This window comes from Chelmon rostratus, chromosome 4 (assembly GCF_017976325.1).
Source record: "Chelmon rostratus isolate fCheRos1 chromosome 4, fCheRos1.pri, whole genome shotgun sequence".
NCBI classification, from domain to species: Eukaryota; Metazoa; Chordata; class Actinopteri; order Chaetodontiformes; family Chaetodontidae; genus Chelmon; species Chelmon rostratus.
In genome coordinates, this window is record NC_055661.1 from 29,994,573 (window position 1) to 30,011,608 (window position 17,036).

At 45.0% G+C, this 17,036-nt stretch overlaps 3 protein-coding genes across 5 annotated transcripts in view; 2 read left to right on the top strand and 1 right to left on the bottom strand.

Moving 5' to 3' along the window:
- c4h19orf25 (chromosome 4 C19orf25 homolog) overlaps positions 1 to 1,006 on the top strand; it is a 17,595-nt gene extending 16,589 nt beyond the window's left edge. The window contains exon 4 of the transcript XR_006006783.1: positions 911 to 1,006. The gene's annotated coding sequence lies outside the window, so the exon portion shown is untranslated. The remainder of the gene's footprint in view (positions 1 to 910) is intronic.
- Positions 1 to 11,769, bottom strand: part of apc2 (APC regulator of WNT signaling pathway 2) — a 21,664-nt gene extending 9,895 nt beyond the window's left edge. The window contains exons 1-6 of the mRNA XM_041934760.1: positions 11,605 to 11,769; positions 10,522 to 10,612; positions 9,861 to 10,212; positions 9,318 to 9,426; positions 8,642 to 8,755; positions 8,335 to 8,409 (exon numbers count right to left, since the gene is read on the bottom strand). Coding sequence (XP_041790694.1) covers positions 8,335 to 8,409; positions 8,642 to 8,755; positions 9,318 to 9,426; positions 9,861 to 10,212; positions 10,522 to 10,612; positions 11,605 to 11,745 — 882 coding nt within the window. The 5' untranslated portion in view covers positions 11,746 to 11,769. The remainder of the gene's footprint in view (positions 1 to 8,334; positions 8,410 to 8,641; positions 8,756 to 9,317; positions 9,427 to 9,860; positions 10,213 to 10,521; positions 10,613 to 11,604) is intronic.
- Positions 2,849 to 8,133, top strand: LOC121605032 (E3 ubiquitin-protein ligase TRIM39-like). 3 transcript variants are annotated; one of them, XM_041934762.1, is made up of 5 exons: positions 2,849 to 2,983; positions 3,748 to 4,563; positions 4,766 to 4,946; positions 5,103 to 5,140; positions 6,979 to 8,133. In XM_041934762.1, exons 2-5 carry the CDS (start codon positions 3,864 to 3,866, stop codon positions 7,536 to 7,538), a joined length of 1,479 nt encoding a protein of 492 aa, XP_041790696.1. In that variant the 5' UTR covers positions 2,849 to 2,983; positions 3,748 to 3,863; the 3' UTR covers positions 7,539 to 8,133. The 3 variants fall into 3 exon arrangements, with proteins under 3 accessions (XP_041790696.1, XP_041790695.1, XP_041790697.1); XM_041934761.1 differs by having other exon boundaries at positions 2,874 to 4,563; XM_041934763.1 differs by having other exon boundaries at positions 2,874 to 4,563; positions 4,769 to 4,946.
- Positions 11,770 to 17,036: the final 5,267 nt, after the last annotated feature.

The following is a 17,036-nucleotide window of genomic DNA, read 5'->3' on the forward strand; positions in this document are numbered from 1 at the left end:
TTCGTCTCCTTCGTGTTTTCAGACCGCGGCAGCGAGGGGACGTGTCTCACTGGACTATAAATACAGATTTCCTTCAATAACTTTGTCCTGATTTGCTTTTTGCTATATTTGATTTACACCTGCAGTGATAAACTGATTCTTGTTGCTAAGCAACAGTTTTAGAATCAATGTTGTATAAAGAATAAATGAGTTTTAAAGTCACAGTTATTATTATTTAAGACACAGACGACTGAATCCGGCTTCTCTCTGCAGACGTCGGCTCCTTTATGAATCATGTTTGTTGCTCTTCTTCTTCTTTTTCTTTTCTTCTGTATGTTTCTGTTTTCTATTATTCGTTTTCATCTGTTTGTCTCGTGTGTCGTTTTATTTTGAAATCTCTTCATGTTTTATTTGTTTATCTGGCGAGACCTTCGTTCATTTGTTTGTTTCAGCGTCTTCTGTTTTGATGCTGAAAGAACTGAAACCACAGACGTGATTTTATGTCTGAATCTTTAAATCTGATGGAAATGTTCAACACGTCAGAGACGAGTTTCCTCACAGCTGATGTCCAGAGTTTAACACAGAAACTGTCTGGAAAACGTTTGTTTCACTGCTGATCCTCACGCACACACACTCACACACACACACTCACACACACACACTCACACAGCCCTCCTCTTTGTCTGCAGACACACACATCACACCCTGAGGCGTTACCATGGTGACGGGATGGATAAAAGGGGGGATGAAAGCTTTGATACAACTCTCTGAGGATTTCAGTCTGTGAATCCAAATGAGGCTGTGTGTGTGTGTGTGTGTGTGTGTGTGTGTGTGTGTGTGTGTGTGTGTGTGTGTGTGTGTGTGTGTGTGTGTGTGCGTGCGTTTAACAAAGGAAACCTGAATATTTTTCTTCTTCTTGTGTGTTTGACAGACTGAATCTGTGGCTCTGATCCAAACCTCCATTAAACACAACCAGCCGCACACATGACGACAAAATGGACGCCGGCGAGAGGAAACGCAGCAGAAACCTGAAGAGCACAGACCAGTACGTGGATCTGTATGAGGACCAGGGGACAGAGACCACATGTGTCTCTGCAGAGTCTCTGCTGCGTCCTTGTTATTCTCAGAGGGACGTCGAGCAGAGAAAGGACGAAGACACTCGCTCTCTTTATCTCAGACGCACTCGCTGTGTGCCAACCCTGCAGCCTGGCAACAGCCAATCACAGCCCAGCTCTGAGACGGCTGAAAAGACCTGGATTCTCTGCATAGTAACGAGCCAGAGCTGAGACGGAGAGCGAGGAGGAGGAGGAGGAGTTTCAGGATCTGCTGAAGCTGAACCTTCATGCTGAGCTCATCAGACAAATCCAGTTAAATCTGGGTCGTTATTTCATATTTACAGCCACAACTTTAACTAAATACTCACTGTCGTCAACATGTTCCAACAGTCCAAACCTGAACTACACCTAAACTAAAGCAGAAGATTCAAAGCAGAACATCAGAATCACTGTTTCATCTTGAGAAATCATTTAAATGCTTCATGAATGTCCTGTTGATAACTTCACTGATTCATTGTTTTAGTTGTTTGATCAATCACAGCAGTTTTATTGTCTGTATGTTTAAAGTTAAAATGTCTCAGACTCATTTTATTCTTGCTATTCTTTATTTATGGATTTATTTTGTATCTTGTTTCTGATCATCTTGTTTTGTGATTGATGTGACTTTGCTACTCAGATCTTACGTAAAAGTAGTAATACTACAGTGTAGAAATACTCTATTACAAAAAGTCCTGCATTCAAAACGTTACTCAAGCAAAAGTTTCCTGACTAAGATGTTTGGAACTCGATCAAAGATCTCACGTTCTGTCTCTTTAGAGACACTGTAATCTGTATCTATGGTAACAGTGTGTAGGAGTACCTCAGGGATCTATTCTGGATCCACTGTTTGTCTCATTTCTATACTTCCACTCAGTCGGATATGAAGCTAAATGTTCCAGAGTTATTTCAGCAGCTTCCTGCCTTCATGTTATTAATTAGTTTGGTGTAATTTGATTCTTTGTTTTGAGTCTTTTCCAGTCGCATCATCAAGATCTTCATATCTTCATCTTATCGAATTAAAACGTCCTTTTTCTGTTTTCTCTTTTAAATTTAGGTTTTCAAGGAACACATTTGAATTTTTCTTGTTTTTTTAAGTGAACTGTTTTATTGTAAAGCTTTTTCTAACGGAGCAAAGTGTCATGTGTTATGAATACAGATGTTTTTATTATTACACGACTTTTAAAATTAAAAAGTTCAGTTCAGTTGTTTGTAAAAAGCTGTTTTTCATGATTCATTCTGGTTTTGTAGGTCAAAGGTCACATTGAGTTCAGTCTGCTAAATAATGAACGAGCACAGCTGAGATGATTTATTATTAATAAAGTCCCTCATCAGTCAAACCCTGAAAAAAAAAAAACCCTAAATCAAACATTAACCAAATTATCTTCAAACTGGAGCCTGAAGGTTCATCATCAAGCTTGGAAATGAAAAACTCTCAACAGTAAAAATCGTTATATTGAATTGGATGATGTTGGATTTGTTGCAAACTGCTATGAAACCACAACTGAGACACATTTTCTCTCTGAAAACCAGGATATGAGCGTAACCCACAGCGCTGCAGTCTGAATGAACACGTTCTTTACATCCAGGTGATTGTACACTAATGGGAACAACACTCTGATTATTATACTGCATTCACTCCGGACCTCTTTAAAGCAGAAACACCCAGACAGAAACAACCCAAACTACAGCGCACACCGGCCGATCATCACATGAGCCGTGAAACATGGAGACAAACTGGTCGAACCAGAAACATGTTGAGCTGAATGAAGGAATGTGGAGTCTTTCACACAGAGAAACAGGCTGAAGCCGCGACGCTCCGAGCTTCAGGCTGAACTCAGGTTCTGGTTTTTAGTGACTCTGTCGTGTTTTCAAAGGACGGATCAGACGCGAACATGAAGACTGAAGCAGCTGTAAGTATCTGTGAGACGTCCTCGTTGATCTGTGTGAACAACTGAAACCAGATTATCTGATTCACTTTGAAAAAAACAGAACAAGCTGAGGCAAACACTGACATTAGACCTGAGATTTAATCTGTCGGACTAATATTTAAGTCATTGATCAAACATTTGACAGTTCCAGCTCCTCCAGTTTGAGTATTTTCTGCTCATCTCTGTCTCATGTGATTCACTTTACATCTGATCGACTGATCAAACAGAGCAGAGGCTACACTTTGACACGGTGGTGCTTTTGGCTAAATGCTAACATCAACATGCTAACATGCTCACAATGACAGCACTAACATGCTGACCCTCATTGGAGCCCAAATCATTTAGCTTATATAAAGTGGTGGAGGAAGAGATGAGAGCTCATCAGACACATTATTATATAACTGTTATCTGTGTTCTGTCTTCAGTCCAAACGTGTTTCACAAAAAGACTGAAACAGACTGAAACTCAACAACCTCCACTCTTTGACATAAACTGAAGTGAAACAGTCCAAAGACAATATATTTAGTGTTTGACCTCATCAACCTCGTTTATCTCTGTAAATACCTGCTTATTATTAATAACTATTGAATCATTTTATCTGATGCAACAACACATTTCAAACAAGTCGTTACAGGAGCAACAAAAGAACTGAAGACTGAGAGAAGAGAACATGTTGTTTCCTGACAAACCGTTTGTAAATGTATGTTCATGACATGTGACTCATTCTGCTTGATTCCACATTGAAGACATGAAGGATGAGCTTCAAAACACAACTTTACAAAGATTAACTCCAAAACTCTTCTGAGACAGAAAAGAAAAAGAAAAGTTCACAGAACAAAAGAGCGAAATTAAAAGATAAATAATGAGTCTCGCTGAGGAACCTCCAGAGGACAATGACCAGAAAGAGCCTGAAATATGTCTCCAAGAGGACAACACGATGAATGAATCTAACCCAGAAGACCAAAAGGACAAAAGGATGAAAGACGTCATGACAAGTCAGAGGGATAAAAGGACCATGAGCCCACTGAGTCTCCTCAAAGAGGACTTCAGCCAGTTTAAAGAAGAAGTGACCAGTGTCTTCAGCATCAGCTCGTCCAAGGACAAAGACACGAAGTCCACAGAGAAAACCATCAACCGTCTGAGCTCTCTCAAAGAGGACTTCAATCATTTAAAAGAGGACCTCTCTAACGTCTTCAGAATTGGTCTCTCAAAGGAGAGAGACTCTGTGAAGGAAGACTCCTCGAACACCTTCAAGATAAAAGTCTTGAGAGCTGAAAGGACTGATGAACCCTTTAAGAGTCTGTTCAAAAGAGACCAAAAGACTTCTCAAAAAGCAGGAAACCGTCAGGATGTTAAAAAGGCATTTTTAGAGACTAGCGAGGAACAAATGGACGATGGTTTCAGGGGAATCCTCTCAGAGCAGAAGGAGGAGACAGTCCACATGAAAGGCGGGATGGATGACCTGGAGGACGGTGACGTGGACATAACTGCCTCTGAGGAGAAAACTGAAAGTCTCTCTGAAACACAACAAAGTGAGGAGATGATTCCTGCATCACAGGCAGGTAGGCTGCAGAAACACATCACACTTATCCAACATCACTGAAACCAGATCATCCTGCTTAGAACAACTTCACGCTTCAGCATGAAGCACCATGATGACTCTGCCCAGATCTTTGTGGGCAAATGTTCAGTAAATTAAAAGTGAGAAAGACCGAGATGAAAAGTGAGAATCTAGTTTTTTTTAATCTTTATCCAACTCTACAGCAGAGCAGAGATCTGAGGGCGAGGAGTGGAGTGATGACTCCTCTGTGGTGTCTGCAGAAGACAAGAGGATAAACCAAGAAGAAGAAGAAGAAAATAAGACACCAGAGACTCGTCCCTGTGAACCTCTGTCCTCTGGGATCAGCCTCTTAACTCTGAGACACTCTAACAAAGATGACATGAGGTGAGTCGAAGTGCAGGAAGACAGAGCAACACTCAGCTCTGCTTCAGCCAGAAGCTTCAGCTGTTTCAGAAAACTTGATATTTGCAGTCAAATATGAACGTTATATGTTGTCTCATGTTTAGCTGTATGATGATGTGGCTGTTTCTGCTCTTGCAGGGATCAGCCAGGAGGAGACTTGTGGTCAGTGAGAAACTGTAAGTTCACACAGTAGTTTTTATATCTTCACATATATGGATTCTCCCACATTTCATCTCTCTGTGTCTATAATAAATGTTACAGTATCATCTGCATAGAGTTTTAACATTTACTGAGTACCACACTGATCAGAGGGTTTGTGGCTGAATGCTGCATGAAAACAGAGTCTCTGTGGTTACTAATGTGGATTTTAGGTCTTTTATTCAACCAATACAGCAATTTAAAGGATAACTTTCGTTTTTTACAACCTGGACCTTATTTGTAGCATTAAATACGACCATTTACTCACCCAGACAACTTTGGTGGCATTTGGAGTCGTTTTGAAGAAATTAGCCCCAGAGGAGCGGCGCGTATATCCGTATAATGCGAGTACTCGGGGCATCCATGCGCAGCCTCTATAAACGCATAATCTGCAGAAACTCGTTCATATTCCAATATTTTGTTCTGATATGCTGGTGCTATTCCCCTCTGAGCCGGCGGTCGGCTAGTTTAGCTGTAGTTTGGCACAGCTATGGTTCGTTATTGCGTATTCGTAGCCGACCGCCGCAGAGTCAGCCGTGTCAGAGGTAGTTGCCTAGAGAGGCCGGATGTTGATAACATGCCACCACAGGCTCAGAGGGGAATAGCACCAGCATATCATAACAAAATATTGGAATATGAACGAGTTTCCGCAGATTATGCGTTATATAGAGGCTGTGCATGGATGCCCCGAGTACTCTCATTATACGGATATACGCGCCGCTCCTCTGGGGCTAATTTCTTCAAAACGACTCCAAATGCCACCAAAGTTGTCTGGGGGAGTAAATGGTCGTATTTAATGCTACAAATAAGGTCCAGGTTGTAAAAAACGAAAGTTATCCTTTAAGTTCTATGTCGATATTATTTAGCCATTTTGGTCATGAGATAAAAGTCTGACACAACAAGATATCTTAAGACCCAGAAGGGACCTCTGGGGCTGGATAATAAAGCCAATGTGAAGTGCCAAAACCTGCAGTTCCTCAAATGGCCACTTGATGCTGGCTCCAAAAGCAAGTCAATCCCCATAGACCTTCATTTTAAAAGTCCACCTTTACAGCAGAAACACACACGTTTAGACCCGAGTTGTTGGTCTCTATGACTTATTTCCTCATTCATAACTGTATGGGCTGAATTTTTATATAACTCACTCATTTAAATTATGGTTAGCTTAAACATACACATAGTTATGGGCATGGCTGCTTCAAGTGACAGCTAGCTGCTAGGTTTCAGCAACCAGGCTTCATTCAGCCCACCTCAGCTCCAGCATGCCCATCAATCTATGGGTGATGTCACAGAGAGTAAGTCCAAGTTTTATACATTTATGATGATCTCAAAGGATCAGCCTTAACCTTCTGTACAATACCTGATCTTATTTCCCACTGTTCAGGCTCTCATGGGCAAATATATGCTTTTAACAGCAACTCAGGTACAGGTAGGTGATTTCTCATACTTTGAGTTGCTACTGCTAATTATTATACTCAGTGATTAGATGTAATTAATCCAGGTTTAAATAAAGTATGTCTATAAAATCTAAAACATATCTAACATGAGAAGAGATTCAATTTACAGTATATGAAACAGAGAAGCAGCAAATGTTTTTTAAAAATCGATTTTTAGGGATTTTATGCCTTTATTGGTATTAGCATTAGTTTTAACAGCTGACAATAAATAAAGGTCGTGATCTAAACACCTAAAGCACCAGCGTGCCCCAAAGCAGCAGGTCTGTGGAGTTTTCACTGGACAAATGACTTCAACTATTCTTCAAATATCAAAATTAAAGGCTAAATCAACCAATCGTGTTCCTTGTTTTGCCCCTCAGTTGCCTGCTATTTGACCTTTGACCCCAACACTGCCAACTCAGAGCTCCAGCTGACCCACTGCAACAGGAACGTGACTCGAGTGTGGTCATACCGTCAACCCCCTGATCACCCGGACCGGTTTGAGCACTGTCCTCAGGTCCTGTGCAGGGAGGGACTGCTCGACTCAGCGTACTGGGAGGTGTTGTGGAGCGGTGGCGCCGACATCGGCGTCACCTACAACAGCATCTCCAGACATGGAGACACGGCGAGCTGTCTGCTGGGACACAACGACTGGTCCTGGAGTTTGGAGTGTTCAGAGGGAAGCTACACACCGTGCCACGATAACAAGAGGCTCAGGTCCTGCTCGCCCAGACCCTTCGCCCACAGAGTCGGGGTTTACCTGGACTGGTCTGCGGGCTCTCTGTCCTTCTACTGCGTCTCTCAGGACTCCATGGTCCACCTTCACACCTTCACGTCCACCTTCACTGAGCCTCTGTACCCGGGTTTCTGGGTCTGGGCATATGAAGGCTCAGTGTCCCTGTGTCATGTGACGTTAGACTGGGAACGCCTGCTGCAGTGATGTCTGGAGGTGCTCAAAATCAATACACGTACATAAAAGGAACAACTAGCGTTACTGTTCCTGGATCAGCCCCTGAGTGTTCGCCTTCATCAGCCTGGAGAGACATGTTCCAGCCTTCAGAAAGCGCCTGATAGAGGTCATCACTCACAGCATGATCGCATGTCATTTCAATCAAAGGGAAAGGACATCTCGGTGCTAGCTCGGTTGCTACCTGACTGTTAGCTACTTGTTAGCTTGGTCTTTTGCAGAATAACAAGATCACACAGTTTGATGAGACGTCACATCAGTGTGATGTCGTCCTGCCTCCTCACTGAGAGTAAACCAGGAAGTTTATACTTTAATAAAACTGGACGGCGACACACAGCTAATAAGCTACGTTAGCTTCTTCATTTTGAACTCTCCGGCTCTCCGTCCACTCAAAGCTCAGCTCCCACAAGACGGCTTTTTATTGGTCAACGGTGCAAATTCACATGTTATGATCATAAATATTCCCACAATTCCCTTCATGCACAAGTGATTAAAGTGATCATGTTAGAAATGATCCTTTTCTTATTTTTCATTGTTTTTTATTAATAAATACAAAATCTGCTTTAATAAAAACTCACAGCAGAATCAGGCTGAGTGGTATTTGCTGTTTCTGTAGTCATACACTCAAGGTGTGTGTGTGTTAGTGTGTGTGTGTGTGAGTGTGTGTGTGTGTGTTAGTGTGTGTGTGTGAGTGTGTGTGTGTGTGTGTGTGTGTGTTAGTGTGTGTGTGTGTGTGTGTGTGTGTGTGTGTGTGTTGTATATGTCTGACCTGTAGCTGGCTCTCCTGACTCCCTCGGGCCTCCTGCAGCTCTTTCTCCAGCTGCTCCAGACGAGCAACACGCATCTGCAATACACACACACACACACACACACACACACACACATCCAGATGCGCTGTTTCTAACAACCAGATGTTCGTGTTGTATCCCATCTACAACAGTACAACATATTATATCGTACATAGAGTATATAAGTTAGATTTTTAATTTGTTGTTAGTCCATTTTTGATGAATCTAATATGATAATATGAAGGTGTAAATGACCGTCCAATCAGCCGCCGGCAGCCTCAGTCTCACCTGTGTCCTCTGAACCATCTCGTCACTGGTGCCGAAGCGTTCCTCCATCACAGACCGAACCTGCTGGGCTTCAAACTCCAGCTGCTGCCGGATCAGATCCATCTGCAGAGAAAACTGCAACACACACACACACACACACACACAAACACACACACACACATCAGAGGTCAGGGGTCAGGGGTCAGAGGTCAGGACAGATTTGTCTGTCTGAGACACAGTCGTCTCTTCAGCTGATACAAAAAGCCACATCCACACACTAGTCTGGTACAAAATATAGTCAACAAATAAATGATGATGTGATATCACAGGTTAAGATAAAACTTTATTGATCCCTGGTGAGATTCACAAGCTGCCCAGCACAATACAAAGACATTCAAATGATCAGCAGCTTCACCAGAAGCACACAGTAATATAATAATAATTTATCATTTAGCCCCTGGGATCAATAAAGTTTTATTTTACCCTGTAATATTACAGCATCATTTATTTGTTGAATATGTTTTGTATGATCTGAACCTGCAGTTATCAGATAAATCGAGTAGAAGTACAAAGTAGCAGAAAATGTAAATACTCAAGAAAAGTACAAAAACCTCCAAATTGTACTTGAGTACAGTACGTAGGTGTACTTAGTTACTTTCCATGCTGACGGTGCATTAGTGTGTGTGTGTGTTCTCACTGTGTCGATGCGAGGCAGCTGAGCCAGTCTCTGCGACAGCGCCTCCAGCTGGCTGAAGTACCAGCAGCGCTCCCTCTCCTCGCGGTCGATCTCCCCCAGCAGGAGGTTCCTGCAGACGGTCACACACGTTAGCTGTCACTGTTAGCATCAGAGCGGCTAACTCTCGCTAACGCTCTCACAGCACCTGAGCACAACACACACACACACACACACACACACACACACCCACACACACCCGAACACACACACACAGACACCCACCCACATCCACACACACACACACTTAGACTCACTCACACACACACTTAGACTCACCGACACACACACACACTCACCCACACACTCACACACACACACTCACACACACACACTTAGACTCACTCACACACACACTTAGACTCACCGACTCACACACACACACACCCACACATCCACACACACACACAGACTCACACACACAGACTCACCCCCCCCCCCCCCCCCCCCCCCCCACACACACACACACACACACACACACACACACTCACACACACACACACACACCTCTCCTTGTACAGCTCCTCCAGGTGGTGATCACTCTGTCGTCCGTCCGCTCCGCTGATCACAGCTGTTTTGGGCGGAGCTCCATCCAGGAAGTGATGCGGCAGCATGATGGCGGCAGCCTCCCCGCTGGACGCCGCGCTCAGACGCGATGAAGCTCTGAGCGGACTCTTGGCTCTGCTCACCGCCGCCACCGAGGAGGAGGAGCAGGAGGAAGGAGGCAGAGCCAGACGATCATCTAGCTCTGCCCCTCCGACACCTGGTAGCCCCGCCCCTCCCAGACTGTCCGTCAGCAGCCTCAGGTTGTGAGGTTGGTGCTTGAGTTCGTAGTAGTTGGTGAGGTCCATGTGGAGCTCTGAGGGAGGAAGAGGAACAAACAATCCATTTATCTGTAATCCATTATTTCCCCTGACGAGCGGATTCTAAACACAGCTGCCGTTAATCTCAGATGAATTAATTCTAGTCCAGACTAACTGGCATTAATTAGCTGTTTAATTGGATGAGTCATAACGAGGCAGAGCCAATCAGGTTAGCTGATTGAGTCAATTCATTTCTCTGTGAGTGCTGATTGGTCCCTCTGGAGGCTCCGACAGAGTCACCTGTGCTTCGTACAAACAGACTTTAAAGGAGCGTTACACCTGAGAAGAAGAAGACAGATTCAGACCTTTGAGCTGGTGCAGCACGTCGCTCCTCCCGGACGACGCCAGAGTTCCCGCCTCCTGCTCCAGCTTACTCTGCAGCTGCTTCAGCACCTCCTGCATCAGAAGGAGGAGAAATCTGCCTGAAGCCAAACATCACAGATCCTTACAGCTGCTACCACAGGTGAGAGCCTCCACCCAGCAAACCAAACAGACGAGAGGAGGGAGGAGGGAGGAGAAGGAAGAACAGCCCGACTCCAATCACACAGATGCATTCATTCGCCTGTTCAGTCACATTCACATGTTTTACATAAAAACAGTCACATTTAAAGGTTTTAATATAAAGAAAAACAGATGTCAGGTGTCTGCACTCTCAACTGAAGAACTAGAAAACATTTTCAACCCTCAGATTTCAGCGTCCTCATCCCTGCTGTCTTTTCTCTTTAACGGCTCTGCAATAATAAAACGTGACGGATCACAGCTCGCCAGCTGCAGCCTCAACTCAACGACACGAGCCGGTGAAAGAGGTCAAATCCATCCGTGATTCCTCCTCTTCCTCACCCGAACCCTGCAGACGGACTCGCGTGTCTGTCGTCCTCCTGCAGACTCACCTGCTGCAGGGGGTTCGTGTCCGGCTGCCCGCAGTGTCGCTCCTCTTTTTGTGTGGCAGACGTCCTGATTCTGGTCAAACCATCCGAGCTCAGTCTGGTAATCCAGCTGCTCTCGGCATCTGGACACGTGAGTGTGTACTCACATGCGTGTGCGCACGTACATGTGTGTTTATGTGTGTGCAGCTGATGGGATTTATGTCCAGCAGGCTTTGGGTCTTAGCCTGATTTTACAGGTCTCTGTCTCTCTGTAGGTGGGGCAGCTTGTATGTTGCCTGAGAGGAAAAGACATCCCTGAGGTCACTGAGAGGAACATGTGGGGTTTTGGACAGCTGGCCGATAACACCACCCACCTGAGGTCACCTGAGACTCTGAGAGCTGATGGTGGACATTTTTCATCATTTTCTGACATTAGACCAAACAATTGGTGGTGGTGGTGTTGGTGGTGTTGGTGGTGGTGTTGGTGGTGCTTGTGATAGTGTTCATGGTGGTACGACTCACCTTCATGCCGAAGGTCTCAGTCTCCAGTTTGGACAGGTGGTTGGAGTTGTCCTCCAGCTCCCTCCTCAGGTGGGAGTTCTCCTTGCGGAGCGCCTCCACCTGGTGGGCCAGCTGGTCGTAGGAAGCCACGGTGTTGGCCATTTTCACACTCTGCAGCGCCCCCTGCAGGAGCACAGAGGGGGAGTGTTAGAGGTGACGCAGGGTGGAGCACCTTCAGTGGGGTACACCTGTGTCTACGTCACATCGTTTAAGCAGACGGAGAATCGAACCCTCATCAATCCGTCCAGCTCGTTCTGCAGCTTCTGTTTATCTGCGTGCTGCTGCCGATACTCGACACACGCAGGAAGCTCGTGCCTGGTTAGCACGCGGGCTAACTACTGGGCTAATACAGCAATTATGTCACGTAAATAATGGAGTGTTCTTCCTGTTTGTCCCATTGATTCAGATCTCCTGAATTCACCTGAAGGAACAATTCAACCACAGAACCAGAACGACACTAAAGGGACGAACAAGAAGACACAAAGACAGAGGACACGAGGGGACAGACTCAAACATACACAAAGGTGTGGTCAGCATGTTAAACCCCCGCCGCCTCCTCCTCCTCCTCCTCCTCCTCGGCTGCAGATGGCTCACAGGGAGTCTGATCGTCTGTCGCTTCAGTTTCAGTTTGGGTCGATGTTTTCTGCTCGGCGACCGTCTGTTAGATAACATGTTATCTAAGTTTCTCCTGCGGCTGTTTCCAGCCTCCACTCAGCTGACCCTGAATCAGTCTGAAAACACGTCACAGCCTCCACTCATCACTGCGGCTTCAGAGTTTAAACTGCACAGAATCAGAACCGGCTCAGATGGCCGTCACGCTCTGTGCTGTTTGTTCTGCGTCAGTCATCAGCTTCTACCCAACAGTGTGACATCACCACACGATGGTTATTGACTGTACATGACTGTTTCTATCGACATAACGAAGACACGTACGATGAAGGTTTCTATGGTTGTCTGGACGACTCGAAGCTCTCGGATGAAGTTCAGATGGCGGTTTTGGTTTTGTACTAAAACAACTAAGAGTTAGCTGTGTGCACGCTTACATCCTGTTTTATTAACCATCCGAGTTATCTTCTTTTCTGCGATGGTTGTGTCGTATCAGACGACACATTTTACAGAAATCTGCATCGTGCACAAATAAAACGATCAATAAGAGCCCGTGTGACACGGTGAGGTCATTGCTTTGGGGTCAGAGCTGCACATGCTCAGTGAGCTCTTTAAAGCTGCTCATGTGACTGAAGCTGTGACCTTCGCCGCAGAGACGATGAGTCAGAGAGCTGAAAGCAGCAGGAAGTGGCGCTGCTGTTAAAGCTGCTCTGACAGAGTTTCTGATATTCGGATGTTTTCTGTGTCTGTCGTCGGGTTGTTCCTGCTCAGCGCAGCAGATCTGAAGTCAGCGGGCGGTCAGTGCTGCATTCATTATGTGGAACTGACCCCAGGGGGACTGTGGTTCAGAGGAGGGTGGAGGACTGAGAGGAGAAACAGGATCCAGAGTGTCATTTAAGGTGGATTTACTGGACGTGTTCTCAGGTTACAGGACAGGCAGCAGATGACAGATTCACTGGACAGAATCTCAGCAATAATCTCATTTTATTCTCAGAATCTGAATTATTTTATCAAAACACAGCGGATGTAGAAGATTTGATGAAATATGAAATTCTGCAGACAAAGTTCTTATTTTTACCATAATGCACTCTGATTATCGGCCATGACCTTAAAGCATTTTGCATTTTGGATCCTATTTCCCACAATGCAACTGGACTAAAGACGTTTCATCCTGCAGATCACTGACAAACACCCTCCCATCAGGAAACAAAACTCCAGTCTGAGTGCTGCTGAGATGATATTACATCATTTATTAGCTGATTATGTTTTTATCATCAATCTGAATTGAGTAAAGGTTCTGACTGAAACTCACTTTGCTGAAACTCGTTCATGTCATTAAAGCGGCTTTTTAAGGGATCTTTGTTTCACAGCAGCTTTTTGATCGTCAGTGAAAAGTCTGAACACGTTCACAGGCAACATCTGTAACACACAAAATGAGACTCCAGTCCATGAATCAGTTTCCCCAGTGCATGCTGGGAGAGTTCACCGCGTATCTGCAACCACATGATCAGCACTCAGCCAGTCGTAACACTGGTCATGGTTTCAGCTCTCTAATCAGTTTACTTTTATTTCAAAATAAGAGCACAGAGCATAGGATTATCTTTATGTTAGTCTGGATCAAAGGGAGAACAGCAACACTGGCAGCATCATTTAGTTTGTTTCCACCAAAATATCTGATCCTACAACACGTCATGTGACCGCAGAGTTCTGACACAGCGTTCTGGTTCTGGTTCCGTCTGGACTCTCATAGCTCTGTGCTGATGTGAGAGAAACATCCTGGTCTGGATTAACAGAGAAACATCCTGAAGTGACTTCAGACATGTTTGTTCACATTCAAACCGCCATGTTTCTCTGTTCCTGTCATCTAAACCACAGACAGGACACCGCCCACCACAACCTCTGACCTCTGACCCCACCATGGTTCAGTATATCAAGAAAATGTTGCCTCTGAACAGAATCCAGGCAGCGATTACTGACAGTATCATCAGAACAACAAAGTACTACAACAGAAGCAGTATTTCTAAGAGACACGTAGTTATAATAAACCTTCAGACGGAGGACATTTCTTCTTCTGCACAGACTGTTTAAGGGGTCAGACTGACGGTCCTCACAAGTACAGAAGAAGAAATGTGTGTGTGTGTGAAGGTGGCCGTGATACTGACCACCTCAGCTGGTGCGTGTGCGTGTGCGTGTGTGTGTGTGTGTGTGTGCAATGTCTGTGCTTTCCATCAAAAACCTGACATATTGATGTTCTGTATCACCACGGTAACAGGCCCACATCCCCCACCATCGCCATGGTGACACATTTACATCAAGTGATGGCTCTTTCCGTCTCTCATCATCTGACACACACACACACACACACACACACACACACACACACACACACACACACACACACACACACTGCTGCAGTTGCAGCAAAGCATGCTGGGTTAGAAAATGCAGAAGCTCCCAAGAGGATAATGAATCAGACGCAGACTTAACGAGCGTTAACGGAGCCTGTGAACGGTGCAGTTGCTATGGCGACGGTCGATCTGACGCGTGTGACCCCAATATGAGACGACGAGGAGGAAAGATGAAACAGCAAGAGACCGGCGAGAGGAAGAGAAGAAAGAAAGAAACTGAAAACACGATAAAAACATGAAAGTGAAGGAGGACAGAGAGAAACGACAGACGCAGAGATGGAGACGAGCTGTTTTTACTTTCTGCTCGTTTACAATCCAAACCTGAGTCACAGCAACAAGGAATAAAGATGGAAACAATAAAATCAGACAGATTAACAACATCCACAAACACATGAGCACACAGCAGAATTAGCTCAGGTCAAAAAGCCTCACATAACCGTCACCAGTGCAGCTCAACAGCAGGGGACAGTGCAGGAAGTGTGACCGATCAGAGATCAATCAAAATGACGGCTCAATCGTTGGTGCTGTGATGCAGTACAGACTGCGGCCTGCAGGGGGCCTCCCATTCATTTCATTAACGACATGTCACTGTGGTTAAATAACAACAGTTACAGTTTGTTTGGCTGCTGCTCTGAAGGCTGAAGGATTATCAGGACGTTGAGGTGTTTTCAGAGCGGTCCGGTGTTCTTTATACAAACAGCACCAGTGATGTCACGTATCATCTCGCTCGGGCCTGATCGTCCTCGTCCTTCTGCTCCAGAGCACACACACAGCGGCCGCTCCGTCTTTATAAAGTCTGATTTGTAACTTCCTTATTAATAAATGTTCCCGTGTCAAAACTGTGTATCTGAACAAAGAGAGTGTCGATCACTCCCACCGCCTGCTCCACCCCCACATCCTCCCAGCCTGCATCCCTCTCCCCCCTCTGGGACTGTCTGGTTACCGTGGCAACCGCATCCTCCAGGCAAAGAGAAATAGAGGAGAAAATGGCGTCGGTGTGGAGAGGAGAGTCACTCAAACATCCAGATACGGCTCTGAAGAGACTGGAGGAGGGGTTCAGGTCTGAAACAGCTTCAGCCTGTCAGGATGTTATTACACCTCAATCCTCTAACAGCCGCAGTCCTCCAGGTGCTGAAGCTACGCTAACAAAAGATGCTGAAAGCTACAAAATAACTCATCGGCAGCGTGTCACACTCAGTGCTGTTATATCCCCGTCTGCACAGGTCGGACCTGCAGACAGAATCCTGGGTGAAATCTCCCACAGTGACCTTTTGATATCTGACATCACAGCGTGGAACCATCGTCGTCAGGGTCCTGGTCTTCATACTGATCCTGATTTCATCATTTGAGGTTTGATTGTTCATACTGTGTTCATCTCTATGATATAGCAGGTAGTTCTTAATATAGTGTCTTTTTTATTCCACACATTCTTCTACCCTGTCAGAACCTGCCACCTACATTACCCACAATGCACCTCCACCACCAGCACTGTGGTGTGGTATGTTGTAGCTGCTAATGTAGCCCACAGAAGAGACGAGCAGTACCTCGACAGGTCAGCTCACTTCTCTCTGACTCCACAGACGCTGTGACCCTGATACCAAGTCTGGACCCCGTAAAAGTTAAATAAAAGCAATCAGACAGTTTCCTGAAGTGTTCCTGAGTCCAGGTGTTAATCTCTTTATCCAATCACGTGTTGACAAAGTGTTGACCCTCGCTCCATCCTCGCTGTGAACCACTGAGCCTTTCAATCATGATACTCTCACCTGTTACCAATCAGCCTGTTCACCTGTGGAATGATCCAAACAGGTGTTTTTGGAGCGTTCCACATCTTTCCCAGTCTTTAGTTGTTTGAAACGTGTTGCTGCATCAGATCCAGAATCAGCAGATATTTACAGAAACCAATGAAGCTGATGAGCTCAGACAGTAAATATATTGACTTTGTGCTGTTTTCAGGTGAGTTCAGGTCAAGAGATTCAGTTCACTGTGATATAAAACACAGACAAGCAGAACATCTGACAAAACACACGTTTGGTATTTTTCTTGAATCAATAATTACTTTTATGTTCTGAGAGCAACTTTAGAGGATCCTGACTTTTAATTTCTCTGCAGAAGCCCTTAGAAATAAAATGTGACAGGACAGCAAAGAAAACACTGCAGGACTGTGTGACGACCTGATTTTTAAATTATTTACTCTTCAGCGATTGATCCCTGATTTCTGAATCAATGCGATTAATCCGATGTTTAAGTAGCTCAACTATTTTTATTTTTGCTTTGAGCAGGTGAAGAACCAGAAACTGGAGTTTCCTGCTGATGATCACAGGCTGCAGCTCAGAGTTCAGGCCTACAAACACTGGAAGTAAACAGCTCGCTGCGTTCACG